The 15,000-nt window shown below is 46.6% G+C and overlaps 1 protein-coding gene across 1 annotated transcript in view; it reads left to right on the top strand.

Annotated features, from left to right (window-relative positions):
- The window catches only part of LOC124046986 (NHS-like protein 1), a 65,727-nt gene that overhangs the window by 12,574 nt on the left and 38,153 nt on the right, over window positions 1-15,000 (top strand). Inside the window, exon 2 of the mRNA XM_046367736.1 lies at window positions 11,991-12,098. Coding sequence (XP_046223692.1) covers window positions 11,991-12,098 — 108 coding nt within the window. The remainder of the gene's footprint in view (window positions 1-11,990; window positions 12,099-15,000) is intronic.

Below are 15,000 nucleotides of genomic sequence, written 5' to 3'. Positions count from 1 at the left end.
GGGAGAGAAAGAGGGAGGGTAGAATGCGTGGGGAGAGGGAGGGTAGAATGGGTGGGGAGAGAAAGAGGGAGGGTAGAATGCGTGGGGAGAGGGAGGGTAGAATGGGTGGGGAGAGGGAGGATAGAATGGGTGGGGAGAGGGAGGGTAGAATGGGTGGGGAGAGAGGGGTAGAATGGGTGGGGAGAGGGAGGGTAGAATGGGTGGGGAGAGGGAGGGTAGAGTGGGTGGGGAGAGGGAGAGGGAGGATAGAATGGGTGGGGAGAGAAAGAGGGAGGGTAGAATGCGTGGGGAGAGGGAGGGTAGAATGCATGGGGAGAGGGAGGGTAGAATGGGTGGGGAGAGGGAGGGTAGAATGGGTGGGGAGAGGGAGGGTAGAGTGGGTGGGGAGAGAAAGAGGGAGGGTAGAATGCGTGGGGAGAGGAAGGGTAGAATGGGTGGGGAGAGGGAGAGGGAGGATAGAATGGGTGAGGAGAGAAAGAGGGAGGGTACAATGGGTTTGGGAGAGGAAGGGTAGAATGGGTGGGGAGAGGGAGGGTAGAATGGGTGGGGAGCGGGAGGGTAGAGTGGGTGGGGAGAGGGAGAGGGAGGATAGAATGGGTGGGGAGAGAAAGAGGGAGGGTAGAATGCGTGGGGAGAGGGAGGGTAGAATGGGTGGGGAGAGGGAGGGTAGAGTGGGTGGGGAGAGGGAGGGTAGAATGGGTGGGGAGAGGGAGGGTAGAGTGGGTGGGGAGAGGGAGGATAGAATGGGTGGGGAGAGAAAGAGGGAGGGTAGAATGCGTGGGGAGAGGGAGGGTAGAATGGGTGGGGAGAGGGAGGGTAGAATGGGTGGGGAGAGAATGGGTGGGGAGAGGGAGAGGGAGGATAGAATGGGTGGGGAGAGAAAGAGGGAGGGTAGAATGGGTGGGGAGAGGGAGGGTAGAATGGGTGGGGAGAGGGAGGATAGAATGGGTGGGGAGAGGGAGGGTAGAATGGGAGGAGGGGGTGAATGGGTGGGGAGGGTAGAATGGGTGGGTGGAGGGAGGGTAGAATGGGTGGGTGGAGGGAGGGTAGAATGGGTGGGGAGAGGGAGGGTAGAATGGGTGGGGAGAGGGAGGGTAGAGTGGGTGGGGAGAGGGAGAGGGAGGATAGAATGCGTGGGGAGAGGGAGGGTAGAATGGGTGGGGAGAGGGAGGGTAGAATGGGTGGGGAGAGGGAGAGGGAGGGTAGAATGGGTGGGGAGAGGGAGGATAGAATGGGTGGGGAAAGGGAGGGTAGAATGGGTGGGGAGAGAGAGGGTAGAATGGGTGGGGAGAGGGAGGGTAGAATGGGTGGGGAGAGGGAGGGTAGAGTGGGTGGGGAGAGGGAGAGGGAGGATAGAATGGGTGGGGAGAGAAAGAGGGAGGGTAGAATGCGTGGGGAGAGGAGGGTAGAATGGGTGGGGAGAGGGAGGGTAGAATGGGTGGGGAGAGGGAGGGTAGAGTGAGTGGGGAGAGGGAGAGGGAGGGTAGAATGGGTGGGGAGAGGGAGGGTAGAATGGGTGGGGAGAGGGAGGAGAGATGGGTGGGGAGAGGGAGGATAGAATGGGTGGGGAGAGGGAGGTGAGTGAGGGATGGATGTAGGGAGAGAGGGAGGAAGGAAGGATCGAAGGAAGGAAGGAAGTAAGGGAGGGAGGGAGGGAGGGAGGGGGAGGAGGGAGGGAGGGAGGGAGGGAGGGAGGGAGGGAGGGAGGGAGGGAGGGAGTGAGGGATGGACGGCCGGAGGGAGGGATGGATGGAGCGAGGGAGGGATGGGCGGACGGAGGGAGGGACGGAGGGAGGAGAAGAGTGGTGCAGTGTGAGTCGCGTGGCAGTGCTTTACCTCGATCTCTTCACAGCACATCCTCCTCTCCTCCTCCTCCTCTTTTTTCTTGCCACACCTCTAATAGAGGAGCGACCGGGAGTCGTTTTTATCGCTGGAGTGGGATAACACACACATCACACCTCAGCCTCAGTCATGGTGTTCATCAGCTTGGCTCTCAAGTCTGTCCTGAAGTACTTCAACAGGAACAACAGCGGTAAGACACTGTGTGACTATTCTGTGACAGGGGTGTGTTCGGGGTTTGTCTCTGTGAGCAGGCAGATCGCTCAAGAGTGACTTCGAAATTGGACGTCTATCCATGTCCTGAGGACGTCAGTTAACGCCTTCTAGACTGGCCACTAGAAAACTTGGGTGTAAATCCCCAAGTAGCTCACACAGTCTCACCAGATCAGTATTAGACATTCTTCCATTTTTTCTCAAACGTCATATTTCGAAGTTCGTTTTTAAATGTTTAAGGTTTAGGCATTAACTCCGGATGATTAAGGTTTGGGATTGGCTTAAAACAAAAACATCAACTTTCTATCTTTGGGTTCAAACATGACACCCTTAAGGTTAAGCATCATCTCAGAATGGTTAAGGTAAGGGTTAAGGTTTTGAATAGGCTTTAAAACTCATCTTTAAAAACCAACGCTCTATCTCTGGGTTCAAGCATGACACCCATAATGTTAAGCATCATCTCAGAATGGTTAAGGTAAGGGTTAAGGTTTTGAATAGGCTTTAAAACTCATCTTTAAAACATGACACCCTTTTGCACCAGTGGCAGTGCTAACTGATGCCCCTAGTGTCCGGTTTCCGCGATGGGACGTCACACATGGATGGACGTCGAAATTTGACTTGTATCACTGGTGTCCTGGCTGGTTGACTGTTTGATCCCAGTGTTCGTCATTTGTATTTATTTATTTACTTATTTTTCCTATCCCAAACGTTAACCCTTCGCAGTGACTTCCTAAATGTAATATTTTACCCCACCAAAAATCTTAACGTTCTAAATGTGACGTTTGGAGCAACTGTTGAAAATGTGACGTTTAGATGAATGTTGATCAACATCTGCAATGAGACTGTGAGACCTAATTAGTGTGAGACTGTGAGACCTAATTAGTGTGAGACTGTGAGACCTAATTAGTGTGAGACTGTGAGACCTAATTAGTGTGAGACTGTGAGACCTAATTAGTGTGAGACTGTGAGACCTAATTCGTGTGAGACTGTGAGACCTAATTAGTGTGAGACTGTGAGACCTAATTAGTGTGAGACTGTGAGACCTAATTCGTGTGAGACTGTGATGAGATGAGAGCATGTGTGTGAGGTGGGAGTGAGATATGTCTGAATCTGAATTACTCAACTTCAGATTCAGAGGCTTGTGTATGTAGTGACCTCGATGGTCCAGGGGAGCTGCAGGACAACATGCAAAGAAGATTCAAATCCAATTTTATTTGTCAAATATACATGGTTAGCAGATGTTAATGCGAGTGTAGCGAAATGCTTGTGCTTCTAGTTCCGACAATGCAGTAATAACCAACAAGTAATCTAGCTAACAATTCCAAAACTACTGTCTTATACACACAAGTGTAAGGGGATAAAGAATATGTACATAAAGATATATGAATGAGTGATGGTACAGAGCAAGATGCAGTTGTTTGTGTGTTTGTGTTTGTTTGTTTGTTTGTTTGTGTGTGTGAGAGAGAGAGTGTGTGTGCATGCGTCCATGTGTGTGTGTGTGTGTGCATGCGTATGTGTGTGAATTACAGGCACGTGTGTGTATGTGTGTGTGTGTGTGTGTGTGTATGCGTATGTGTGTGTGTGTGTGCATGCGTACGTGTGTGAATTACAGGCACGTGTGTGTATGTGTGTGTGTGTGTGTGTGTGTGTATGCGTATGTGTGTGTGTGTGTGTGCATGCGTACGTGTGTGAATTACAGGCACGTGTGTGTGTGTGTGTGTGTGTGTGTGTGTGTGTGTGTGTGTGTGTGTGTGTGTGTGTGTGTGTGTGTGTGTGTGTGTGTGTGTGTGTGTGTGTGTGTGTGTGTGTGTGTGTGTGTGTGTGTGTGTGTGTGTGTGTGTGTGTGTGTGTGTGTGTGTGTGTGTGTGTGTGTGTGCGTATGTGTGTGTGTGTGTGCATGCGTACGTGTGTGAATTACAGGCACGTGTGTGTATGTGTGTGTGTGTGTGTGTGTGTGCATGCGTACATGTGTGAATACAGGCACGTGTGTGTGTGTGTGTGTGTGAATGAAGCTGTATGCACACGTCCCCAACACTCAGTGCAGTGTTTCTCCTAGGTCACCTTGACTAGTGCTGAGAGGAGAGAGGAGAGGGCGAAACAGAAGAGTGTGTTGGTGTTAGAGGTGTTTCATTCTAAGGAGGTTGGTTTCACATGCACAGGCCATGGATATATTACACAGCCAGCGCACCTCCCCTCCCTCCCCAGCCAGGTCCCCTCCCCTCCCTCCCATTCCTCAATCCCTTCCCTCCCTCCCCAGCCAGGTCCCCTCCCCTCCCTCCCATTCCTCAATCCCTTCCCTCCCCAGCTAGGTCCCCTCCCCCCTTCCTAAATCACTCCCCTCCCTCCCATTCCTAAATCCCTCCCTCCCCAGCCAGGTCACCTCTCCTCCCTCCCCTTCCCCAATCCCTCCCTCCCCAGCTAGGTCACCTCTCCTCCCTCCCATTTCTCAATCCCTCCCTCCCCAGCCAGGTCCCCTCTCCTCCCTCCCATTCCTCAATCCCTTCCCTCCCTCCCCAGCCAGGTCCCCTCCCCTCACACCCATTCCTAAATCCCCCCCCACCCTCCCCAGCTAGGTCCCCTCCCCTCCCCTCCTTCCTAAATCCCTCCCTCCCCAGCTAGGTCCCCTCCCCTCCTTCCTCAATCCCCCTCCCCAGCCAGGTCACCTCTCCTCCCTCCCCTTCCTCAATCCCTCCCTCCCCAGCCAGGTCCCCTCCCCTCACACCCATTCCTACATCCCTCCCTCCCCAGCTAGGTCCCCTCCCCTCCCCTCCTTCCTAAATACCTCCCTCCCCAGCTAGGTCCCCTCCCCTCCTTCCTCAATCCCTCCCTCCCCAGCCAGGTCATCTCTCCTCCCTCCCATTCCTCAATCCCTCCGTTCCCAGCTAGGTCCCCTCAAAAAAGTTTGAAATATCCAATAAATGTCGTTCCACGTCATGATTGTGTCCCACTTGTTGTTGATTCTTCACAAAAAAATACAGTTTTATATCTTTATGTTTGAAGCCTGAAATGTGGCAAAAGGTCGCAAAGTTCAAGGGGGCCGAATACTTTCGCAAGGCACTGTATAGCTAGCACTGCAGTGCATAAAATGTGGTGTGTGGCTGACTCAAAGAGAGAGAAAGACAATAGTTGAACAGTTTTAAACAAACTAATTTCTTCTAAAAATTAAAGAGAAGGAAGAGAGAATTAGCATTTTTTTTCACTTTCAGTTTAATTTACCTAGCCAGCAAGTTTAGCCTGAAACACCCTGCTCAATCAGAGGGATGTTATGTTAGCCAGCTGGCTATGACTAAACTACACAACACTGGAACCCTTCCAAGTCAAGGTAAGCTTTAGGTATTATTCATGTATTGCCACCGGGGCCCGCCCCTGTAACTGCTTTCTGACTGCACACTGTAACGTACTGCATGATTGTAGCAGGTTTACTGATAGTTTAGTTATATTAGCTATGTTGACTATGATGTTACTTTAGCTAATATGGTGACAACGATGTAGGCTGTGTGTAACAGTTTGGCTTTTTCTCACCTGGTCAGCTGATGTGTTGTGTATTGAAATTCCTAAGCGAAGGAAAGATAGAGAAAGACAGCAAGAGAGAGAGAGACAGCGAGAGGCAGAGAGAGAGACAGCAGGAGAGAGAGAGAGAGACAGCAAGAGAGAGAGAGACAGCGAGAGACAGAGAGAGAGAGACAGCAAGAGAGAGAGAGAGAGAGAGAGAGAGAGAGAGAGAGAGAGAGAGAGAGACAGCAGGAGAGAGAGAGAGACAGCAAGAGAGAGAGAGACAGCGAGAGACAGAGAGAGAGAGAGAGACAGCAAGAGAGAGAGAGACAGCAAGAGAGAGAGAGAGAGAGACAGCAAGAGAGAGAGAGCGAGACAGCAAGAGAGAGAGAGAGAGACAGCAAGAGAGAGAGAGAGAGAGAGACAGCAAGAGAGAGAGAGAGAGACAGCAAGAGAGAGAGAGACAGCAAGAGAGAGAGAGAGAGAGAGAGAGAGAGAGAGAGAGAGAGAGAGAGAGAGAGAGAGAGAGAGAGAGAGAGAGAGACAGCAAGAGAGAGAGAGAGAGAGAGAGAGAGAGAGAGAGAGAGAGACAGCAAGAGAGAGAGAGAGAGAGAGAGAGAGAGAGAGAGAGAGAGAGACGGCAAGAGGTGAAAGTAGGAGAGTGCATAACGTAGATGCCAGAAGGAATACAACGTGACTGCTATGAAAGTGAACTGTGTTCACGTGGGGTCAGGGGTGTATTCATTCCGTCGGATTCCGTCGTAAAAACGTTTCTTAAATGTAAGCAAACGGAAACAGGGGATAAACATACCTGAATTTGTCCAAAATTAACTCTGTTTTGCAACTGCTAGACTAAAGATTACACCCACTATCAGCTACATGCAGGCAACAGTGCGCAAAGCGGTATTGAATGTCATTGTCTGTCACCTCAAATTTGTCTCTCGACCTGTGTGCACCTACAGTACGTTGCAAGCTTTCATTCATAGGTTAGGTTGTAGCAACATAGAGAAATTAGAGTATCATGCAGTAGCCTAAACGTATCACTGTTACATTGAACCAGGCGAATGGAACATGAATGGCAGTCATCCAATATGCTGTATTAGAAATAAGGCCGTGCTCAGGTAAACAAAACCCTCCTGGATCTGAAACGGCTCTGGTTGTGTCTCTTCACAGTCCCCGTTGTTCCATAAGGTGTATTTTTATCAGGTTTTTTTTTCAAATCAAATTTTACTGCTTGCATCAGTTACCTGATGTGGAATAGAGTTCCATGTAGTCATGGCTCTATGTAGTACTGTGGAATAGAGTTCCATGTAGTCATGGCTCTATGTAGTACTGTGGAATAGAGTTCCATGTAGTCATGGCTTTATTTAGTACTGTGGAATAGAGTTCCATGTAGTCATGGCTCTATGTAGTACTGTGGAATAGAGTTCCATGTAGTCATGGCTCTATGTAGTACTGTAGAATAGAGTTCCATGTAGTCATGGCTCTATGTAGTACTGTGGAATAGAGTTCCATGTAGTCATGGCTCTATGTAGTACTGTGGAATAGAGTTCCATGTAGTCATGTCTCTATGTAGTACTGTGGAATAGAGTTCCATGTAGTCATGGCTCTATGTAGTACTGTGGAATAGAGTTCCATGTAGTCATGGCTCTATGTAGTAGTGTGGAATAGAGTTCCATGTAGTCATGGCTCTATGTAGTAGTGTGGAATAGAGTTCCATGTAGTCATGGCTCTATTTAGTACTGTGGAATAGAGTTCCATGTAGTCATGGCTCTATGTAGTAGTGTGGAATAGAGTTCCATGTAGTCATGGCTCTATGTAGTACTGTGGAATAGAGTTCCATGTAGTCATGGCTCTATGTAGTAGTGTGGAATAGAGTTCCATGTAGTCATGGCTCTATGTAGTAGTGTGCACCTCCGGTAGTCTGTTCTGGACTTGGGGACTGTGAAGAGACCTTCTGGTGGCATGTCTTGCGGGGTATGCATGGGTGTCTGAGCCGTGTGCTAGTCGTTTAAACAGACACCTCGGTGCTTTCAACGTGGCAACACTTCTTAGAAGAACAGGTGGTGATGAAGTCAATCTCTCCACTTTGAGCCAGGAGAGATTTACATGCATATTATTAATATGAGCTCTCTGTGTATACTTCGTTACACTCGCATCAACATCTTCTAATGATGTGTATGTGACCAATAAATGTTGATTTGATTTGATTTAAGGGCCAGCTGTGCTGCTCTGTTCTGAGCCAAATGTAGGTCCCTCTTTTCTGGCGCCTGATCACACGACTGAACAGTAGTCCAGGAACGACAAAACTAGGGCCTGCAGGACCTGCCTCGTTGATAGTGCTGTTAAGAAGGTAGAAACTAGGACCTGTAGGACCTACCTTGTTCATAGTGCTGTTAAGAAGGTAGAAACTAGGACCTGTAGGACCTGCCTTGATGATAGTGTTGTTAAGAAGGTAGAAACTAGGGCCTGTAGGACCTGCCTTGTTGATAGTGTTGTTAAGGTAGAAACTAGGTCCTGTAGGACCTACCTTGTTGATAGTGCTGTTAAGAAGGTAGAAACTAGGGCCTGTAGGACCTGCCTTGTTCATAGTGCTGTTAAGAAGGTAGAAACTAGGACCTGTGGGACCTGCCTTGTTGATAGTGCTGTTTAGAACGTAGAAACTAGGGTCTGTAGGACCTGCCTTGTTGATAGTGTTGTTAAGGTAGAAACTAGGGCCTGTAGGACCTGCCTTGTTGATAGTGTTGTTAAGGTAGAAACTAGGGCCTGTAGGACCTGCCTTGTTGATAGTGCTGTTTAGAAGGCAGAGCAGCACTTTATTACGGACAGACTTCTCCCCTTCTTATCTACTGTTGTATCAATATGTTTTGACCATGACAGTTTACAATCCAGAGTTACTCAAAGCAGTTTAGTCTCCTCAACTTGCTCAATTTCCACATTATTTATTACAAGATTTAATTGAGATTTAGGGTTTAGTGAATGAGAGTTTAGGGTTTAGTGAATGAGGGGTTTAGGGTTTAGTGAAGGAGGGGTTTAGGGTTTAGTGAATGAGGGTTTAGGGTTTAGTGAATGAGGGGTTTAGGGTTTAGTGAATGAGGGTTTAGGGTTTAGTGAATGAGGGTTTAGGGTTTAGTGAATGAGGGTTTAGGGTTTAGTGAATGAGGGTTTAGGGTTTAGTGAAGGAGGGGGTTAGGGTTTAGTGAATGAGGGGTTTAGGGTTTAGTGAATGAGGGGTTTAGGGTATAGTGAATGAGGGTTTAGGGTTTAGTGAATGAGGGTTTAGGGTTCAGTGAATGAGGGTTTAGGGTTTAGTGAATGAGGGTTTAGGGTTTAGTGAATGAGGGTTTAAGTGAATGAGGGTTTAGGGTTTAGTGAATGAGGGTTTAGGGTTCAGTGAATGAGGGTTTAGGGTTTAGGAATGAGGGTTTAGGGTTTAGTGAATGAGGGTTTAGGGTTCAGTGAATGAGGGTTTAGGGTTTAGTGAATGAGGGGTTTAGGGTTTAATGAATGAGGGTTTAGGGTTTAGTGAATGAGGGTTTAGGGTTTAGTGAATGAGGGTTTAGGGTTTAGTGAATGAGGGTTTAGGGATTTGAGGGTTTAGGGTGTGAATGAGGGTTTAGGGTTTAGTGAATGAGGGTTTAGGGTTTAGTGAATGAGGGTTTAGGGTTCAGTGAATGAGGGTTTGTACTGAATAAGGGTTTAGGGACAAGTGAATGAGGGTTTAGGGTTGAATGAGGGTTTAGGGTGTAGTGAATGAGGGTTTAGGGTGTAATGAATGAGGGTTTAGGGTGTAGTGAATGAGGGGTTTAGGGTTTAGTGAATGAGGATTTAGGGTTTAGTGAATTAGGGTTTAGGGTTTAGTGAATGAGGGGTTTAGGGTTTAGTGAATGAGGGTTTAGGGTTTAGTGAATGAGGGGTTTAGGGTTTAGTGAATGAGGGTTTAGGGTTTAGTGAATGAGGGTTTAGGGTTTAGTGAATGAGGGTTTAGGGTTTAGTGAAGGAGGGGGTTAGGGTTTAGTGAATGAGGGGTTTAGGGTTTAGTGAATGAGGGGTTTAGGGTATAGTGAATGAGGGTTTAGGGTTTAGTGAATGAGGGTTTAGGGTTCAGTGAATGAGGGTTTAGGGTTTAGTGAATGAGGGTTTAGGGTTTAGTGAATGAGGGTTTAGGGTTTAGTGAATGAGGGTTTAGGGTTTAGTGAATGAGGGTTTAGGGTTTAGTGAATGAGGGGTTTAGGGTTTAGTGAATGAGGGTTTAGGGTTTAGTGAATGAGGGGTTTAGGGTTTAGTGAATGAGGGTTTAGGGTTTAGTGAATGAGGGTTTAGGGATAAGTGAATGAGGGTTTAGGGTATAGTGAATGAGGGTTTAGGGTTTAGTGAATGAGGGTTTAGGGTTTAGTGAATGAGGGTTTAGGGTTCAGTGAATGAGGGTTTGGGGTGTACTGAATGGGTTTAACAAGTGAATGAGGGTTTAGGGTTCAGTGAATGAGGGGTTTAGGGTTTAGTGAATGAGGGTTTAGGGTTTAGGAATGAGGGTTTAGGGTTTAGTGAATGAGGGTTTAGGGTTCAGTGAATGAGGGGTTTAGGGTTTAGTGAATGAGGGTTTAGGGTTTAGTGAATTTTAGGTTTAGTGAAGGAGGGGTTTAGGGTTTAGTGAATGAGGGTTTAGGGTTTAGTGAATGAGGGTTTAGGGTATAGTGAATGAGGGTTTAGGGTTTAGTGAATGAGGGTTTAGGGTTCAGTGAATGAGGGTTTAGGGTTTAGTGAATGAGGGTTTAGGGTTTAGTGAATGAGGGTTTAGGGTTTAGTGAATGAGGGTTTAGGGTTTAGTGAATGAGGGTTTAGGGTTTAGTGAATGAGGGTTTAGGGTTTAGTGAATGAGGGTTTAGGGTTTAGTGAATGAGGGGTTTAGGGTTTAGTGAATGAGGGTTTAGGGTTTAGTGAATGAGGTTTAGGGATAAGTGAATGAGGGTTTAGGGTATAGTGAATGAGGGTTTAGGGTTTAGTGAATGAGGGTTTAGGGTTTAGTGAATGAGGGTTTAGGGTTCAGTGAATGAGGGTTTGGGGTGTACTGAATAAGGGTTTAGGGACAAGTGAATGAGGGTTTAGGGTTCAGTGAATGAGGGGTTTAGGGTTTAGTGAATGAGGGTTTAGGGTTTAGTGAATGAGGGTTTAGGGTTTAGTGAATGAGGGTTTAGGGTTCAGTGAATGAGGGGTTTAGGGTTTAGTGAATGAGGGTTTAGGGTTTAGTGAATGAGGGTTTAAGGTTTAGTGAAGGAGGGGTTTAGGGTTTAGTGAATGAGGGGTTTAGGGTTTAGTGAATGATTTGTCCTAAACACGATGCTTTTAGATTTATAAATATTTACGACCAGCTGTTTCCTTGCCCTCCATTCTGAAACTAACAGCAGCTCTTTGTTAGTAAGTGCTGCAGTGATTTCATTCTCCGTAGTAGGTGATGTGTATAGTGTTGAGTCATCAGCACACATAGACACACTGGCTTTACGTGAGACTGCTTGTTGATATTACAGGGGTAGATTATAGATCGATGGATATTTAGGCTGTATTATCCCCACTGTTCCCTTTCTCTCTACTGTGGTCACACACACACACACACACACACACACACACACACACACACACACACACACACACACACACACACACACACACACACACACACACACACACACACACACACACACACACACACACACACACACACACACACACACACACACACACACACACACACACACACACACACACACACACACACACACACACACACACACACAATGGTACTGTTTGTAATTTGGGAGGAAATCTGTGTGTTTGTGTGTATGTTTTCCTGTGTCCGTGTTGTAATGAGTGAAAATAAACATCTCTCTTTCTCTCTCTTTTTTCCATCTGTCTCCCTCTACCTCTCTGTCTCCCTCGACCTCTCTTTCTCCTTCTACCTCTCTGTCTCTCTCTCTCTCTCTCTCTCTCTCCTCTCTGTCTCCCTCTACCTCTCTATCTCTCTCTACCTCTCTGTCTCACCTCTACCTCTCTATCTCTCTCTCCTCTTCTCTGTCTCCTTCTACCTCTCTGTCTCCTTCTACCTTTCTGTCTCCCTCTATACCTCTATGTCTCTCTCTCCCTTTCTGTCTCCTTCTATCTCTCTGTCTCTCTCACCCTCTCTGTCTCTCTCTCTAACTCTCTGTCTCCCTCTACCTTTGTCTCTCTCTACCTCTCTGTCTCCTTCTACCTCTCTGTCTCTCTCTCTACCTCTCTGTCTCCCTCTACCTCTGTCTCTCTCTACCTTTCTGTCTCCCTCTACCTCTCTGTCTCTCTCTCCCCTTTCTGTCTCCCTCTACCTCTCTGTCTCTCTCTCCCTTTCTGTCTCCCTCTACCTCTCTGTCTCCTACCTCTCTGTCTCTTTCTTTCTCTCTCTCCGTTTCTCTCTCTAGCTGTCAGACTGGACGAGGACAAAAAGTGGTCGGTACACTACACTTCCCAGAAGCCTCAGCAGGAGACACGGCCCTCTTGTGTGGATGACCGCCGCACCGTACTCAGAGGTAAGAGGTCAGGGGTCAGGGAGGAGAGGTCATGTTAGAGGTGATAGGTGAGGGATCTACCTAAATACCTCACTACCCACTGGTCATAGAAGTCAGTTTAACGTCTAATTTATATACAGTCGTGGCCAAAAGATTTTGAGAATGACACAAATATAAATTTTCACAAAGTCTGCTGCCTCAGTTTGTATGATGCCAATTTGCATATACTCCAGAATGTTATGAAGAGTGATCAAATGAATTGCAATTAATTGCAATGTCCCTCTTTGACATGCAAATGAACTGAATCCCCCAAAAACATTTCCACTGCATTCCAGCCCTGCCACAAAAGGTCCAGCTGATATTATGTCAGTGATTATCTCGTTAACACAGGTGTGAGTATTGACGAGGACAAGGCTGGAGATCACTCTGTCATGCTGATTGAGTTCGAATAACAGACTGGAAGCTTCAAAAGGATGGTGGTGTTTGGAATCATTGTTCTTCCTCTGTCAACCATGGTTACCTGCAAGGAAACACGTGCCGTCATCATTGCTTTGCACAAAAGGGGCTTCACAGGCAAGGATATTGCTGCCAGTAAGATTGCATCTAAATCAACCATTTATCGGATCATCAAAAACTTTAAGGAGAGCGGTTCAATTGTTGTGAAGAAGGCTTTAGGATGCCCAAGAAACTCCAGCAAGCGCCAATACCGTCTCCTAAAGTTGATTCAGCTGCGGGATCGGGGCACCACCAGTACAGAGCTTGCTCAGGAATGGCAGCAGGCAGGTGTGAGTGCATTCTGCATGCACAGTGAGGCGAAGACTTTTGGAGGATGGCCTGGTGTCAAGAAGGGCAGCAAAGAAGCCACTTCTCTCCAGGAAAAACATCAGGGACAGACTGATATTCTGCAAAGGGTACAGGGATTGGACTGCTGAGGACTGGGGTAAAGTCATGTTCTCTGATGAATCCCCTTTCCGATTGTTTGGGGCATCCGGAAAAAAGCTTGTCCGGAGAAGACTAGGTGAGAGCTACCATCAGTCCTGTGTCATGCCAACAGTAAAGCATCCTGAGACCATTCATTTGTGGGGTTGCTTCTCAGCCAAGGGAGTGGGCTCACTCACAATTTTGCCTAAGAACACAGCCATTAATAAAGAATGGTACCAACACATCCTCCGAGAGCAACTTCTCCCCACCATCCAGGAACAGTTTGGTGACAAACAATGCCTTTTCCAGCATGATGGAGAACCTTGCCATTAGGCAAAAGTGATAACTAAGTGGCTCGGGGAACAAAACAACAATATTTTGGGTCCATGACCAGGAAACTCCCCAGACTTTAATCCCATTGAAAACTTGTCCATCCTCAAGAGGCGGGTGGACAAACAAAAACCCACAAATTCTGACAAACTTCAAGAATTGATTATGCAAGAATGGGCTGCCATCAGTCAGGATGTGGCCCAGAAGTTAATTGACAGCATGCCAGGGCGGATTGCAGAGGTCTTGAAAAAGAAGGGTCAACACTGCAAATATTGATTCTTTGCTTCATGTAATTGTCAATAAAAGCCTTTGTCACTTTTGAAATGCTTGTAATTATACCCTCAGTATTCCACAGTAACATCTGACAAAAATATCTAAAGACACTGAAGCAGCAAACTTTGTGAAAATTAATATTTGTGTCTTTCTCAAAACCTTTGGCCACGACTGTAAATATATACGTAAATTCAATATGAAATCAACAGCAAATGTCAATCAATCTCATTGGATTTAGGTTAGAATTTGAGTGACTAAAAGATCCAAATCCCTTTACTTTTGTTTTGAACTGAATCAACATCATCACATTGAACGGGTTTTTTTTTGTATATTGTTGAAATGACGCAGAACCAACGTTGTTTTCAACGTTAGACTGGTGATAGAAAACATGTTGTTAAGTCCCTTTGTCTGGCTAGCCAATCAGATGGTTTTAAATCGTAAGAGGGGGAGTGAAGCTGGCTAGCCAATCAGATGGTTTTAAATCTCAGAGGGGGAGTGAAGCTGGCTAGCCAATCAGATGGTTTTAAATCGTAAGAGGGGGAGTGAAGCTGGCTAGCCAATCAGATGGTTTTAAATCTCAGAGGGGGTGTGAAGTTGGCTAGCCAATCAGATGGTTTTAAATCTCAGAGGGGGAGTGAAGGAGGTCATTCTTCAGAAAGGAAATGGAATTAGACGTAGCTGTAGTTTATTTATATAGAGGACTAATTAGAGATGAGTCTGTTTCTATCTAGCTCATCTGGCTAGACTCTTTCAGTATGAACACAGAGATAGGGAACACATTTATCTGACTTTTCCTTGTACAGACCATCAGATGCATTGCTTACAAATAAAGTTGATATGCTGAAATAATATAATATATAAAACAGATATGAAACATGTAGCTGTGTACCCCCTGCATACCTCCTCTAGCACCAGGGTCAGCACACTCGCCAGTGTTTTTTTCAAAGTAATTTTCCACACACAGTCTGTGCCTGTATTTAGTTTTCATGCTAGTGAGGGCCGAGAATCCACTCTCACATAGATACATGGTTGCAAAGGGGATCAGTGTCTTAACAGCGCAATTTGCCAAGGCAGGACACTTTGAGCGCAGCCCTATCCATAAATCTGGCAGTGACTTCTGATTAAATTACATTTTCACAGAACCACTTTTTGCGATTTCGATGAGGCTCTTGTTCAGATATCGGTAAGTGGACTGGAGGCTGGGCATGAAAGGGATAACGAATCCAGTTGTTTGTGTCATTCGTTTTGGAAAAGTACCTACATAATTACACACCCAACTCACTCGGGTTCTTTCCTATATCACATTTGACGTTGTCCGTAAGCTTGAGTTCATTTGCACACAACAAATCATACATTGATTGAAAGACCTGTGTGTTGTGGTGATCAGGCATTCTCTTGG

Source organism: Oncorhynchus gorbuscha, linkage group LG10 (assembly GCF_021184085.1).
Source record: "Oncorhynchus gorbuscha isolate QuinsamMale2020 ecotype Even-year linkage group LG10, OgorEven_v1.0, whole genome shotgun sequence".
NCBI lineage: Eukaryota > Metazoa > Chordata > Actinopteri > Salmoniformes > Salmonidae > Oncorhynchus > Oncorhynchus gorbuscha.
This window is presented reverse-complemented; position numbering and strand designations above follow the sequence as displayed.